This window comes from Ovis aries, chromosome 17 (genome assembly GCF_016772045.2).
Source record: "Ovis aries strain OAR_USU_Benz2616 breed Rambouillet chromosome 17, ARS-UI_Ramb_v3.0, whole genome shotgun sequence".
NCBI classification, from domain to species: domain Eukaryota; kingdom Metazoa; phylum Chordata; class Mammalia; order Artiodactyla; family Bovidae; genus Ovis; species Ovis aries.
The window spans coordinates 10599666-10616689 of NC_056070.1; the positions used below are offsets into that span (position 1 = coordinate 10599666).

A 17024-nucleotide genomic window follows, 5' to 3' on the forward strand; every position below is an offset into this window, starting at 1 on the left:
GTTACACATAGGGATGAATACAGAGTCACGTGGGAGTCAGCAGTCCTGACCTTTGTCAAAATCAGGTGCTTCACATAAATGTATAAAAAAAGGTCTTAGGGATATTACATCATCTTCTGGCCATGAATGAGACCTGCTGACATTTTATGATCCTTTCTTTCTGATAACCAAAAAACTTATTTCTTCCAAGGGTGTTTTTTTTTAAACCAGGCACCACCCTCCAAATAAAGTTACATTCCTATAGGGTGAGGGTATAGTGAGTTACAATCAAGAAAGGAATGTATTTAACTCAAGGTTAACATGATTAGCCTTAAAGGTTAATACTTATTTCTCCTATATGCATAAAGGTTAATACTTATTTCTCCTATATGTTAGTTATATTCATTATAAGGGAGGGAATATGGAGATTTAGCAGCAAACATCAGCCTAACAAATGAAAATCCTTTCACCAATGCTCCCCTTAAGATCTGTTTAGTCTTAAGATATGATAAAGTTACATTTTTACATAGCAAGGACACAGCGATTTATAAGTACAGTGATCTATTACAAAAGAGAAAATCCATTAACTCAAAAAGTCTAGTATTGCTAACATCAAAAACTACTATATTTCCTTTGCTATACTCCAAATACATTGATTAATATATACCCAAGTGCCTAAGGATATGGAGGCCTGGCGGCAATCATTGACTCAACAAGAAGAAAAAATCCTATGCTAATTAAGACTCTCAAAATACTCCAAAACTCTCTGTGCTGTTTATGGTTGAGAGGTAGTAAACAATCATGTGGCAGGAGTATGGATAATGCTGTCACACAAGCTAGTCTGTCAGCAGAGAGGTTTGACCTGAGACATCCTTGTCCCACCCAGAGCAGGGAATTAGCAGCAATTATTGACACAACAAATGAAAAACCCTTCACCAAATAATTCCTAACCAACACACTATACTAATAATTTCCAACTCCCCAAAAGATTTTGCCTTTAGTAAGTCTAAAACATCTCATGCCTCTCAGGTTTGGAGGCTGTAAACAATCACATGTGGCTGGACAAACCTATACAGGTGGGCTAGATAACCTTCAGAGGAGTCCGTAAGCTGAAACACTCTTGTCACGCCCAAGAATTTTTATTGCCTTGGAGCTGCACGTTTACTCCTTCTCAGAGAGAAACGGTTATGGGGGAGAGCCCCCGTAAAGTCAGAGGTGTAGGTGAGAGCATAAAACAGACTCTGGTTTTGGGGTTGATGCTCGGGAACAGGGGGTTTCCTGAGGCTTGATCACGCCTTTGCGTATGCCAAGCCTCCTTCCTCATGACCTTTGCCATGGGCGGAATTCCTCACGCTGGCCCCTGGCAGATTCCTGAGAAAAAATACTAAGTTCAGACTAATTTTAGAGGGAAATAAAAATTTCCATGTGAAAATAATTTTACTTCTCCCAGTTTTCTGTTCTTAATAACTGTTGACATTGTAATGTTTTGTTGGTAGGTGGGATGAAATTTCATAATCTTTGTACCCTTGAGATTCTGAGATTTCTGCAGTGTGATACAGGTGAAAATTTTTTTTAGTTAGAAAAACTTATTGGTTACATCCTTTTCTTGAACATTAATGAATTTTTTATTTTGCTAAAGTATTGATCCATATTGTTCCAGGACTTCTTAAGGAGGCCCTCCATCTGATAACTCAGTAGTAGTAAATGTTACACATAAACATTTCAGGAAATACTGGTGATGAAAAGAAGAAAGTAATCATTCTGAACGCCCCACTGGTAGATAACTAATGCTCACCTTTACAGTTTATCTTCTTACACTCCTCAGTGCATGCTACAGGGTGATAAATAAAAGTAGTTAGTGATTGGTGGGGCACAGGACGGAGAAGGCAATGGCACCCCACTCCAGCACCCTTGCCTGGAAAATCCCATGGATGGAGGAGCCTGGTCGGCTGCAGTCCATGGGGTCGCTAAGAGTCCGATATGACTGCGCGACTTCACGTTCACTTTTCACTTTCATGCATTGGGGAAGGAAATGGCAACCCACTCCAGAGTTCTTGCCTGGAGAATCCCAGGGACGGGGAGCCTGGTGGGCTGCTGTCTATGGGGCTGCACAGAGTCGGCCACGACTGAAACGACTTAGCAGCAGCAGGGCACAGGCATTAACCAAAAAGTGGCCTTTGCCCGCAGATTGGCTGGATTAGAGTGAGCTAGTTGGTTGGCAGCTCTGTGTAAGCAAATGTGTGTGTGTATAAATTTAATTTTGCTTCAGTAAAAATGATCAGTAGCGGTAAATATATTAAAATATTAGTAAATAATTAGCTTTAGTGAGCCTCTTCATGTTAATAGATGTGCTTCATGATTTCTTAAAAGTCACTTTCCTAGTGTTACAGTTCCCAGAGTTTAGAGGTTTTAAGTTTTAAGAAGCTTGGTTTATTAGTTATAAAAACTAGAAGTAAAAAATAGTAATTTATTGATGCAGAAATAGAAAACATAGATCAGTATAATACAATAAAGACTCTAGATACACCTTTGAATGTATAGGGATTTAGTATGTGATACAGATGAGGTATTTTAGATGAGTGGAGAAAAGATAAACTATTCAGGAAGCGGAGATGAAGCGCTTCACTGGGGTAACGCTGTTGTTCTTCAGTTGCTCAGTTGTGTCTGACTCTTTGCAACCCTATGGACTGCAGCACGCCAGCCTCCCGGTCCTTCAAATAGTTAAAGTTAGATCTTTACTTTTAATTCCAAGATGAATTAAGTATCTAAGTGTAAAAAAATCCATTAAGTGGTGAAGGCTTTCCAAGCAAAACAGAGGGAGGATCCAGAAGCCACAAAAGATTGACAAATTTAACACATTAAAAAAAAAAATGAAAGTATAAAGTTAAAAGGCAGATGACAATCTGAGGCAAAATTTCCAGCTTTTAGAATAAAGTTAAGTTGGAGAAGACTCTTGAGAGTCCCTTAGGCTGCAAGGAGATCCAAACAATCTATCCTAAAAGAGATGAGTCCTGGGTGTACATTGGAAGGACTGATGTTGAAGCTAAAACTCCAGTACTTTGGCCACCTGGTGCAAAGAGCTGACTCATTGAAAAAGACCCTGATGCTGGGAAAGATTGAGGGCAGGAGGAGAAGGGGATGACAGAGGATGAGATGGTTGGATAGCATCACAGACTCAATGGACATGAGTTTGGGTAAACTCCGGGAGTCAGTGATGGACAGGGAGGCCTGGCATGCTGCAGTCCATGGGTTTGCAAAGAATTGGACACGACTGAGTGACTGAACTGCACTGAAACATATTTGCAATTGTCTATTAATGAGAGAAATGGAAATTAAATAAATAGGATAACATTTTTAACTGTTTACATTCTGAAACATTAAAAATGATTGATAAGGGGAATTCCCTGGTGGCCCAGTGGTTGGGACTCCACACTTTCACTGCCGAGGCCCCAGGTTTGATCCCTGGTCGGGAAAGTGAGATCCTGCAAGCCCCACAGTGTGGCCCAGAAAAGAGATAAGATCCTACTTTCTCATGTTGTTGTTTAGTCGCTGAGTTGTGTCTGACTATTTTGAGACCCCATGAACTGTAGCCCACCAGGTTCCTTGTTGGTGGGATTTCCCAGCAAGAATACTGAAGTGGGTTGCCATTCCCTTCTCCAGGGGATCTTCCTGGCCCAGGCATTGAACCTGGGTCTCCTGCATTGGCAGATGGATTCTTTACCACCGAGCCACCAGGGAAGCCTGTTTTAGATATGGGAGACTGTATACCCTGTTGGTGCATCATTTTAGTAGCTCAGTTTGGCGTTAACTAACCAAGCCAAAGGTGTGCATAGTCTTTCATGTGATGTGTCTTCTTCTGATAGTTTGTCCTAATAATAAACGTGTACACGGATGCTTACTCTAACACTGTAATTGGAAAAACCCAAACAGAAAACTATCTGCATACTTACTGCAGTCTGATAAAACATTCACCCAGTGCAGTACTTTGCCGGTGGCAAAAGGAAACAGTCAAGGTGCACATGTAGAGAGGGAAGGAAGTTAATGACGGTTAGTGAAAAAGACAGGCCATAATTCTAGGAGCAGTGAGCATACCTAGCCCTCAGATCTTGGCTCTTAAATACCGTTCCTCACCACGGGGAACTATAACTCTGGAGAAATGGCTGCTTCCCAGACTGGGGCAGAACAGACTGAAGCTGACTGTGAAATAACTTGGGGCAGAAATTTAAGGAGCTGCTGAAGAAAATGATGTGGGTGGTTAAAGGTCACAGAAGCATGTTTGGAAGTGTCTCCTGCTGGCCAAATCTTGGACAGTTTCAGCACCAAGATATATAAGGGCAGTTCCATTGAATAAAGTAAGAATCCATAAATTCCTATTTATAACAAATAGATTAATAAATGGAACTAAGATCCTGCAAGCAACATGGTATGGCCAAAACAAAATAAAATTGTCAGCATCATGAGAGACAGAGATTGAAGAGAATTAAAGGATAGGACAGCTAAATTGAAATCATGATCCTGTATTGGGACTGGTGGGCGGAAGTTAGTTTTGATTTATTGATTCAGTTAATATAGAATATGAACTATATTCTAATATGAAGATGAAATAACACTGCATTTGATAACTTATGATTAAGAAAATACCCTTGTTTCTAATAAAGATACACTGAAGTATATCTATGAAAGGATGAATGGGTACGATGAATGCAGTTTTCTCTCAAATGGTTCAGAAGAAAGAATATATGTGGAGAGAGAGAGAATGTGATAAAAATAATATGGTAGACTATTAAAAACTTGATGAATGTGGTTAGAGAATGTGAGAGCTCTTTAGACGACGCTGGAAGCCTTTCTGTAAATTTGAAATCATTTTCAAAATAAAGAGTTAAGAGCAGAGGAAAATAAGTACAGTGGGTCTGAGGCAGTATACACAGATACCGCACACGTAAAGAAAACAGTGGGAGGGGACAGACACCAGACTTCTAACAGGGCGGAAATGGATGCTGTGGAGGTGGACTTGCACTTTTTACTACATTGTTTGAAGTTTGGACAGTAAGTTTATGTTCATGTATTTGGTAAGAAATTGAAAGGGAACTTGTCACATTCTTTTTGTTTCTGTAACTTGTGATTTCTCATTTGGTTATTGTTAAACTCGTTAATACTTCCATTTGATAATCCATCTTTTTAGAATATAACAAAATAATTTCTAGTAGTAGACTGTTTCTGTAGTAAAGACAGATAGGCTAATAAATGAGTGTGTATGAGAGGAGGTCAAAGTGTTTCCTGTTACAAGATGGTGTTTTTTAAATGCTCATGAAATGTTTTTTTTCAGTGTAAATTTTTACTGACATCAAACATTGTTAGAGCAAGCACATAAACCACACATTTTTGATGGATTCATGAAGTTGATGTAGTGTGTCCCAGTGCTCAGATCAAGGCCCCACCCCAACAGGTCCTTAGGAAGAAACCCCTTCCAGTTACCAGTGCCCCACACCCCCAAGAGTATCTACTGTCTTGACTTCTGACGCCATAGATTATTTTGCCTGCTTTGAATTTCATGCAGATGGTATCATACGGTATGAATGCTCATGCTTGCCTCCTTCCAACACGTCTGTGCTCTTGTGTGTAGTTTGTTGGTTCTCATTGCTGTGGAGCATGCCTGTTGTGTGAATACTCCACAGTGCATTCCTCCATTCTGCTGCTGATGGATGTTTAGGTCATATCCAGTTTGGGGAGTATTGTGTTTATAGCACAGCTGTAAACATTCTTAAACATTCTTTTGGTGGTTGTATATATGAATTTCCCTCAGCCATATTTCTGGAACTGCAAATGCCAGACACCTTGAGGTTCCCATATTAAGACTGAATCTAAAATAATAGTCATGTTCCGCTTGAATAGGAACTATGAAACTCTTCCAAAGTGGTCTTTTTAATTTTATATTCCTACCAGTAGTATATAAGATTGTATTCTTATCAGTACTTGGTATGGGCTGTTTATTTTCCCCGTTCTGTTCGTCGGGTAGCATGGCTTTAACTTCATTTCCCTCTTGACTGACTCTTCATATTGGCTATTTGTTCTTTGGTGAAGTGTCCGAAACTTTGGCCCATTTTTGGATTTCTTTTATTGTGAGGACTAAAAAATATATTTTGGATATTTGTCCTTTGTTGAGTAGATGTATTACAAATCTCTTTTGCTCAGTGGCTTGCCTTTAACATTCTTCCTGGGTATCTTTTGATGAGTGGAGTTCTTAATTTTAATGTTCACCTGTTATTTGTTTTCGTTTATAGTTAGTGATTGTGTATGTCAGTGTGTTTAAGAAACCTTTGTCTATGATGTTTTATTGTATTTTTATGCTAATTTTTGCTGGATTCAGTATTAGACGGTGTTACTTGATTTTTTAAAAAGAAAAAGAAAAAAACAGAAACCAACCCATCTTTTTCCCTTTCCCTTTTCCCTTTCCTCTCTCATTCTCCTCACCAGGGTGGGTGTTAAGGACGTTGCTGGAATCTGTTTGCCAACCAATGTGAAATTTCAGAGCCCAGCATATTCTTCTGTAGATGGAGAAGAAACAATTGAACCTTATACAACCGAAAAGATGAGTCGAGTTCCTGGAGGATATTTGGCTTTGACAGAGTGTTTTAAAATTATGACAGTAGATTTCAACAATCTTCAGGTAAAAATAAAAATTTAGTTTGGTTTTAAGTGTTAAATTTCACGCATTGTTTAAAATAGTTAATACATAGGACAGTCTTATGAGTAGGCATGGAATTCCACTTCCTGTATGTAAGGAAAATGATTATTTGCTTTACTTTTAAATACACAGGAAAAAAATCCTTAAGGTTTTGGGGACTGTACAGTGTACCTGGTGCTTTCACATGTATTCTTAGGTGGCCCGCTTCTTTGTTTATTTTTTGGTTGTGCTGGGCCTTCGTTGCTGTGCGTGGACGTTTTCTAGTTGTGGCGAGTGGAGGCTACTCTCTGTTGCAGAGCATGGGCTTCTCATTGCCGTGTCTTCTCTCGTTGCAGCGCACAGGCCCTAGGACTTGGAGGCCTCAGTAGTTGCCGCGTGAGAGCTTAGCTGTCCCGTGGCATGTGGGATCTTCCCAGACCAAGAATCAAACCCGTTTCCCCTGCGTTGGCAGGAGGATTCTTATCCACTGTAACATCAAGGAAGTCCTGAGGTTGCCCTTAGAACAGCATTGCAATAGTTACAATTATCCTTGTGCTGTTAGGTTAATTCCCGCCCCCCTCCCCAGATATGAATGCAGGGCAGGGATTATAACCTAGGTCTTCCAGCCTTTCTCTGTGTTTTTCATCTCAGATTAGTAATATTCCTTGAAATGAAACAACTCAGATCTCTAGGTTGTCTGTGTGTTAGGGTGACCAGCCACCTTGACTTGCCCAGGACTGAGCGGCTCCTGAGAAATGGTCTTGGGCAAAACAGGACCAGCTGGTATCATCCTGATGTATCTGTGTGTGTGTGAGGGCCCTGTGCTGAGCAAAGAAAGAGCCCAGGGAGCTGGAGAAAGTTACATCGAGTCCTTCTCTGGTGATAATCTCTGATCATCATCTCTGGTGATCTAAGTAAGGATCACCAGAAATGTTTAAGTATATTAACCTTAAGTACATTAAGATTTTGAGGTGAAACTTGCCAGGGGACAGAAGACTTTGTGAGTGTCATTTTCACCTAAGATCTTTATAATTTAATAAAAGCTTTCCCCTATTAGTTGTTAATAGGTTTTTTTGTTTTGTTTTGTTTTGAGGTGATCTGGAACTAAATTAATACTTTGGCATTGCTGAGGCTGAGCTTTGCCAGTATTTCTTTTCTGATATAACAGTGTTACAATTTTTTTTTGTTCTTTTTAAGTCCTCATCCCTGCATGACTACACAACCTCCCTTCCTCAGTCCTTACCCCTCCCCCCATCCCACCTCAGTCTCCAGACACAAACCCAGGTTAACATCTGTGCTTCAGAGTGAGTGAAAGTCAGTCAGGTCTGACTCTTTGTGACCCCTTGGACTATGTTGTCCATGGAATTCTCTAAGCCAGAATACCGGAGTGGGTAGTCCTTCCCTTTTCCAGGGGATCTTCCCAACCCAGGGATCGAACCCAGGTCTCCCTCATAGCAGGTGGATTCTTTACCAGCTGAGCCACAAGGGAAGCCCAAGAATACTGGAGTGAGTAGCTTATCCCTTCTCCGGTGGATCTCCCCAACCCAGGAATTGACCTCTCCCCAACCGGGGTCTCCTGCATTGCAGGTGGATTCTTTACAAAGTGATAGTCCATAAATTGTTAAGTTCCAGTGATCTGAGTTCTATTGATTTTCTAGAGTGGCTCACAGAATCAGGGAAGTATTTTACTTATTAGGCTCTTAAGCGTTACTTATTACACATTTTACTTATTAGGCTTATTAGACAAGGATGTATCTTGGGAACAGTCACATGGAGGAGATGCATAGGCATAGGGGTGAGCAAAGGCGATCAGGGCTCCCGTGCTGTCCCCAAGAACATCATGCTCCTCGAATCTCCAGGTGTTCACCAAGTGTTTCAATATTTTAATGTTTCTTCTCCGCAACAGCCCCCCGCCCAAAAAAAACCACCTTATTAAGACCCGAAATTTGAAAGTAATATCTGCCTGTTTAATATTTTCAAGTAATACATTAAAAAGGAAGAAGAAAAAAGTATATATCTTGCTTTTTAAAATCGAGCTCCTTCTTTCCCCAGGTCACCAGCTTGAAATATATCTTTTCAGACTTGCTTTTCTAATCTGCACGCGCGCACGCACGCACACACACACACACACACACACAGACGAATGCACACACACATTTTTTAGAATAGAATAATCCCGATTGCTTCACCACTTGCCTTCATTCAGCAGTATGTTATGGACTTTTTCTGCATCAGTAATATGTATCTGCCTCATTGTAGTAACTCACGGTATTCACTACCATATACTGTATATCACGTTTTCCCATTCAGTGTGTTTATTTGGTTGTAGCTGTGCTGTGATATTGATCCCCTGAGGGTTCTGGGCGGGGCTGATGGGAAGTGGTATGACACTGGGGCATGCATGTATTAAATGTCTAAAATCCTCTTATTCCTTCTACATTTTGGTCAGGAATTAAAAAGCCTTGCAACTAAAAAACCTGATAAGGTTGGTGTCCCCGTTACTAAAGAAGGCATACTTGATGCCATCGTGGTTTGGTTTGTACTCCAGCTTGATGACGAACACAGTTTATCCACAAGTCCTAGTGAGGAAACGTGCTGGGAACAGGCTGTATACCCTGTTCATGATCTTGCAGGTATATCTTGTCTAATTTTTTATTGTTTTTCTTTAAAAAAAAAAAAAAGTTGTCTTAATCCTCTGAGGATTTGAGTCAGTGTCAAAAGTTCACTTTGAATATGAAGTTTCCAGTCAAGGGAGATTGGTTAAATCTTTCAGAATTTTCTGTTTGGTTTTTAAAAGTAGTTTTAAGTAATATGTATGGTTAAGAAGAGAGACTAAAATCGACATGTACAGACTGCTCTAAACTAGATAACCGACAGGGATCCACTGTAGTGCACAGGGGACTCTGCTGCATGCTCTGGAATAACCTAAATGGGGAAAGAACGTGAAAAAGAACAGATAGGTGTGTATGTATAACTGCTGTACACTTTAACACATTGTTAATCAACTATACTCCAATATTAAAAAAAAAAAGGTGAAAACACAAATCTGCTGCAGACCACTCAAAAATATCTATCATTAAATCATTTCTTCAGCTCTGATCACTCTTGTTATGAGTAGATGAGAGAAATGCTAGTCCACTTTTTTGGAACACAGTGGAGAAATATTGCTTACAGAGCAGAAGTTCTTATCGCTCACAGAATCTGACGGCATCTGTGGAGCCCCAGGCCCTAAAAATATGCACACTCATATAAATACAAAATCTTGCAGTTTAGAGTTCATGAATCCATGGACTTACCTAGGGAAGTCTTACGTTAAAGATACTTTTTATTTACTTATTTAAAAAATATATTTATTTTTTATCATGTGGGATCTCCTAGTTGTGGCATATGGGATCTAGTTCTCTGAACAGGGATCTAACCTGGGCCCCCTGCATTGGGAGCGTGGAGTCTTAGCCACGGGACCACCAGGGGATGTCCCAAAGATAACTTTTTTATAAAGAAAGGATTTACTAGTAATTTGATGTGGTTCAGTATAGTTTACAGCAGCTGTATCACATAGAAAAATTCTACTGTTTTATAACTGGAAGGTAATATTTACTTCTGTATAGTCTCTCAACCAAGGATCTAATTTGGCAAGGCCATTAAGTCATGAATCAGTATAGTATCGTGGCAGAGTATGGTTCTGGAGTCAGTCGGGTAAATTAGAAATCGAATCTTTGCTAATACTGACTCCTTCGCTGGTCTTGCCGGTTATTTCTTAGAGCTTTTGTTATGTGATTTATAAAAACGGAAGGGTGCTGGGAATTCCCTGGTGGTCCAGGGGTTAGGACTCCCAGCTTTCATTGTGGGGGCGCCGGTTTCAATCCCTGGTCAGGTAACTAGGATCCTGTAAGCTGTGTTGCAGCCGTGCTAAAAAAGAAAAAGAAAAGTGAGGGGGATGCCAGTGCTGTCTACTTTGCAGGATTGTTGTAGGAGTTATTAGACACACTGCGTGTGAGATGCCTAGTCTGTAGTGCTAGGAAACTTCATGGACATACTGCGTGTAAAATACCTGCCATGGTGACCAGCGCTGAGTGAGTAACATTTAAACATTTTGTTTGTTTATTCTAACTCTCAGTAACTTAGATGGCATCAAAAAAAATCCTTAGGGAAAGGATATTTTAAGTGTAAACGCAAGAAAGGTAACTTGTATTTTCAGCTGGTTCTATGGCTGAGAAGGAAGAGCAATTATATGTTTACACTTTGAAGCTTTGCCACATGTGAAAGCTGATGGACAATATGGTCTTTCTGTTATTATTACTTCTATTTATTTATTTTTGGTGGCACTGGGTCCTCGCTGCTAGTTGTGGTGAGAGGGGGCTACTCTTTTTTGGCAGCGCCCAGGCTTCTCGTTTAAGTGGCTGCTTTTGTTACGGAGCACAGGCCCCAGATGCACGGGCTTCAGGAGTTGCGTCCTGTGGGCTTAGTTGCTGCAGTTCACAGGCTCTAGAGTGTGGGCTCAGTGGTGGTGGACTTTAGAGCCGGCGGCATGTGCAATCTTCCTGGTTCAGGGATCGAACCTGTGTCCCCTGCATGGGCGGGCAGATTCCTAACCGCTGTACCACCAGGGAAGTCCACGATGTAGTTTTTATTGTAGGACTTAGTCCTTCCTTACATTTTCAAATTTCTAAACATTCAAGGGTATCTAAATACTTACAGTTAAGAAATATTACTGATAAGGTGCTATTGAAGGCTGCCTTGTTCTTTCAGAAATTTCTCTAGAGAAAAGAATGTCCCTTTAAGCTAAACTGAGGTTTGGTATTGATTTCTGAATTTCATTTATCTTTGTTATTTCTGGCTTCATTAACAAAGAAGATTGGGAGTCTCTTGTAGTCCTTCCCCCACCCTCTATTTTGGGGTCATTGATGATCCGTGGTGATTACAGTAAAAGCACAGTAATGCAGTTCAGTTCAGTTCAGTCGCTCAGTCGTGTCCGACTCTTTGCGACCCCATGAACCGCAGCACGCCAGGCCTCCCTGTCCCTCACCAACTCCTGGAGTTCACCCAAACTCAAGTCCGTCGAGTCGGTGATGCCATCCAGCCATCTCATCCTCTGTCGTCCCCTTCTCCTGCTGCCCCCGATCCCTCCCAGCATCAGGGTCTTTTCAAATGAGTCAACTCTTCGCGTGAGGTGGCCAAAGTACTGGAGTTTCAGCTTTAGCATCATTCCCTCCAAAGAAATCCCAGGGCTGATCTCCTTTAGAATGGACTGGTTGGATCTCCTTGCAGTCCAAGGGACTCTCAAGAGTCTTCTCCAACACCACAGTTCAAAAGCATCAATTCTTCATTAGTTAGGGTCAAATAATGAGCTGTAGAATCTGTTTTGCTGTAAGTTAATTGGCTCTTCAAACCTCACTTTTTCCTTATGTAAAGCTGAAGGTGTCTCCCTAGGTTTTTTTTTAAAAACATAGATTAATTCACTTAATTGTAATTAAGTCCATAAATGTAGTCTTTCCTGTAGTTGTTAAAAAATGAGGGGAGAACCAAGGTGTTTGTGTGATCCTCGGGCTTATAAACACTCATAGTCATTGATTACATTTTTTTCTTTTTCTTTCTTCCTGTTTTACAAAGACTACTGGATAAAGCCTGGAGACCAGGTGATGATGGAAGTGTCTTGTCAAGATTGTTACTTAAGAATCCAGAGTATCAGTGTCTACCATTCAGAACATGAGATGGAGGTCGGGAAAAGTTTTACCAGGAATAAAGACTTGCTGTCTTTCGGAAACGAGGCTGAACTCTGTAGTGCTCTGGCCAACCTTCAGACCAGTAAGCCACATGTTGTGGAGCAGATATGTGTATTGGAATCCACAGAAATTGCTTTGCTTAATAACATCCCATACCATGAAGGCTTTAAAATGGCAATGGAGAAAGTGTTGTCTTCACTGACTCCGGAGAAGCTGGGTCAGGCCATGGACACTCAGTGTCAGAATAACGAGATGAGCTGTGGAAGTGGACCGAGTAATTCTCACCAGAGTACCCCTGAGCCTTTGTATGTGTTAGATGTGTCTGAGGGCTTCTCTCTTCTCCCTGTAATTGCTGGCACCCTCGGGCGGGTCAAACCTTACAGTTCTGTGGAGAAGGACCAGCATCGTGCGGCCCTGGACCTCATATGTGAAGCCAGTCGCTTTCCTAAAGACACACTTGAGTTTTGGTTGAGACATGTGGAAGACGAATCTGCTGTGTTGCAAAGGCCCAAATCAGACAAGTTGTGGAGTATAATTATATTGGATGTCATTGAGCCATCTGGACTCATTCAGCAGGAAATAATGGAAAAGGCTGCAATATCCAGGTAAAACACCAAACTACAACCTGTGGTTTGTGTGAGCTCAGACTTCGTGTGAACTCTTTCAGTTCCTTAATGGCGTAGCTGCGTGAATGAGCCACGATCACTGTGTGTTCCTGAAGCTTTGCGTTTCACGGCCTGTGGCTTCATGTCTGTCTTTTTCTGTGCATGTTACTATTGAGTTGTGTTTTTTCCCCCTAAAGGAATCCCCCCTGAATTTATAGGTTTTAACTTCTGTGTTACACAAACAGTATAGGAGCACTGGTGAGAACACAGACCAGATTGTGGCAGCAGAAGGCAGATTGTTAGGAAAAAAGCATTTGCGTATATAGTGAACTATATTTTAGGTTTCACATACATTTTCTTTTGTTAACCACACTTACCTTTTCATGTGAGGTAACCAGTAAAAATCACTACCATTTTCTATTCTTTAAAACAAACTTGTGCATACCCTAGATTATGGGGATATAGAGGTCTGACATGCATGCATACATAGAAATATACACTCATACTCTCTCTCAAAATTTTAAACAGCTGTACTTTAGATAGATGGTAGAACAAGGAGCTGAGTGGGTTAGTAGTCTCAAATTTGTCCCTGAATTCCTAAGGTAGTAAAATTTTCCGTAAGCCATTTAATACCTCTTGTCTTCAGTTATAAAATGAGGGGTGCTGGACTAGATGCCTTTGAAGGCATTTTAGCTCTCTGAATTTGTCACACAAATGAGGTTTGACTTATTTGGCAGAATCACTGTGGAATCACTGTACTGTTTACCTAACGGTTTATTTTTAGTTTTGATTTAATTCTTTTTCTGATTTTTTTAAATTGTGGTAAAATGAACATAACATGAAATTTTTCATCTTAGCCATCTCTAAGTTCAATGGTATTATTATAAATATTTTAGTAATATTGTGCAGTCATTAGCTCGTCATTCTCGTAACTCTTTCCATCTTGTAAAACTGAAACTTTATACCCATCAAACAATAATTCTTCATTCCACCCTCCCCCCAGCTGCTTACAACCACCATTCTACTCTCTGCTTCTGTGAGTTCGACTGCTCTACCTCATATGACTGGAATCATGCAGTTTTGGGTGTGTGTGTGTGTGTGTGATTGTCTTATTTCACTTAGCATAATATCCTCCAGGTTCATCCATATTGTAGTAGATGTAAGAATTTCTGTCCTTGTTAAGGTGGAATAATGTTCCTTTGTATGTATTATGTTGTCGCATTTTGCTTATCCACGCATAGATGGACTGATGAGTTATTTTAGTGGGAAACAACTTACATGCTGCTTACAATTCCTCTTCGGTGTGTCTCTCAGTAGAGGGAGGGGTCCTACTATGGTTTGGGTGGGACAGCTCTTTGGGAGAGGTGGGATGGGGACAGTGTGTTGCGGGAAGGCTGGCACCTCTGGGAACTGAGTGCTAGGAGCGAGCTTCCCTGGTGGTTCGGTGGCCAGGACTCCGCCTGCCAGTGCAGGAGACACGGGTTCAGTCCCTGGTCAGGGAAGACCCCACATGCAGCAGAGCATCTGGGCCCGCACACCACATCTGCTGAGCCTGTGCTCGAGAGCCTGTGAGCCCGAGCGCTCACCCTCAGCAAAAAGAGAAGCCCGTTCACTGCAGCTGGAGAGCAGCCCCCGCTGTCTGCAACTAGAGAGAGGCCTGTGCCGCAGACCCAGCACAACCGAGAATACATACATCAGTTAAAAAAAAGCTCGCAGCCCTTTGATCAGCGTGTTAGCCAGTGTTCCCGCTCTTCCCTCAGGACACTTCCTGAGTAGTAGGGGAGAGAACCAGCGCTCCGCCCCTTCAGCCTAAGCTTGTGCACAACAGGTTCCTTACCAGCTCCTCTGGAGGTGGACACAGCTTCCCTTGGTCCTGGGGCCAGTGGTGTGCACACTCTGCCCCAGGCCTTTCATTATCATCTTTAGTTACTGACAGCAGAGAGGCCTCAGGACCGGTCAAAGAGAATGAAGTTCAGGGTTGGGAGGAGAGATTGTTTTTAGGATAAGGATAAAAGGCGTCTGTCACATCACTGAATACCAACCCTCCCGAAGAAAGGTCAAGGAGGAAACAAGCCATTTCACAAACTATTAAGTTCCTTTGTTGTTACTGTTTTAAAATGTTTATTTATTTATTTTTTTCAGTCCCACTAGATTAAAATACAGGAGACAGTTTAAAAGCTTGGTGAACTTTTTTTAAATTTAAACCCGTTTTAAAACACTTTTGTGTTGGATCACAAGGAAACAGTGAAGAGTTTCTTCAGAATTTTTGCCATTTATGGTTAGACTTTTGAGTTGGAACAATTTTAATTTTTTTCCTTGAAGGCACAGATGGTTCAGAAATATTATTGGCTTTGCAGAGGATTCCATTGAGGAGTCTGGCAGCTGCCTTGGTGTGACGACAAAACTGTGTCAGTAAAGCCAAGCAGAGCTTCAGGGAGTTACTGTTTATCTACACATAACTAAGACGCATTCCAGTTAGTAATGGCAACACTGAGTAAAGAAGGATTTGTACAAGATTTTAGATTAAAATAGTGTGAACATGGCCTTTTAAAATAATCTGCATACTTGCTTTTGTGGAGTCTTTATCTCTGGCATGGCTTTAGTACATGAGCAAACCTTTCTTTTTAGGTATCAAAACTGATATAGTTTTCACTTTGTTTAGCCTGATTTTCTGGTTACTCCCTAAGTGATTTAACTGTATTACCCTCCCTCCTGTTCTCTCTCCTATAGATTTTATGGCTAGAAGGCTGGCTGTTATTAACCTGTGTGCTTTTTGTTTACTGATTTCATCGAGCACTACCCTCTTGTGGCTGTATAGGGGTGGAGGGAATTCGTCAAGCATCGGCAGCACTGTGGCTTAGTATCTCATTTAAGACTTGGTGATCTTAAGAAAAATTAGATCTGGTTTCCTTTAAATGGATCACAATCAGCAGATAACTTCAGTTCAGAAAATTTAGTACCGTGAGTTGTCAGGATTAAACTTGATCCATTTGAGGGAAATGGGTAAGTATTTTCAGTTCTTCAGGGAGATGTTAAAATTGTCTATGATTTGGTAAAGGCATAGATTGGAATTTTGTTAAGAGCTGTGTGATTTTGAGGTATGTATGTAATTTTACTAATTGTGTGAGATTCAGTTTCTACTAGACTTTACCAAAATGCTAAAAAAAGTTGGTAGGACAGGAATAATGAAAATGAGTAAAGCATTGGGGTCAGTGGGGGCCGCTTTTAGGCTAATTTAGGTAAGAGCTTATCACAACTTAAATGATCACGTACTTACATTTAGTGAAGACAGATCTTCCTGACTTCTGATGAAGACTTGTCTCAGTCAGTCTGATGCCATTACACTCAGGATTCCTCTCTTTCTACGCTGATTCTTTGCTCATGAAATGACCTAGTTATGATTTGACTTCCTATCAGCTAGTCTTTAGGGAAAGTTATTATGAGAGCAGCCTGTTTAACTTTTGTAAACTTCTGTGTCAGTTTTTTACTTTGAAAAATTTCAAACGTAAGAAAAATTGCAAGAAAAGGAACAGCAAACACAAGACTGTTTTCTCTGTTGAACCATATGATGGTTGTTGGCCTCCTAACCTTCCCCCTTAACTTTAACAGCTCAGCACATGTCTCCTTAGAACACGGGCTTTCCCCTACATATCATAGTAAGATGATCACACTCAGGAAGCTTAACACGGATCAAATACTATTATTTAACAGATAGTCTGTATTAAAATTTCCCCTGCTTATGCCAGTAATACTCCATTGCTTTTTTTTTCCTCCCCAGTCGAGTTCTAATCAAGGGGTATTACATTTAATTGCCATGTCTTTTGACTGTTATTCAGTTGATATTCTGGTTTTAGATCATTTTAAATGGTTGAGATAATCAGTTTAGTAAAAACAGAATTAATATTAAAATAATTTTAAACTAAGAGCCGAAGTGCCAAAGTGGTTTTGAAGAATGTGATGTTTTATAGTTTGTCAAGATTTTAATGATCTATTCAGGAAAACTGCATAGCAAACAATTTTAGAAACTTACAGGAACTAATTTTTTAGGTATGC

The 17024-nt window shown here is 40.7% G+C and overlaps 1 protein-coding gene across 1 annotated transcript in view; it reads left to right on the plus strand.

Annotated features, from left to right (window-relative positions):
• The window catches only part of PRMT9 (protein arginine methyltransferase 9), a 37445-nt gene that overhangs the window by 10416 nt on the left and 10005 nt on the right, over positions 1–17024 (plus strand). The window contains exons 7-9 of the mRNA XM_012097392.3: positions 6454–6646; positions 9093–9276; positions 12254–12971. Of these exons, the coding sequence (XP_011952782.3) occupies positions 6454–6646; positions 9093–9276; positions 12254–12971 (1095 nt within the window). The remainder of the gene's footprint in view (positions 1–6453; positions 6647–9092; positions 9277–12253; positions 12972–17024) is intronic.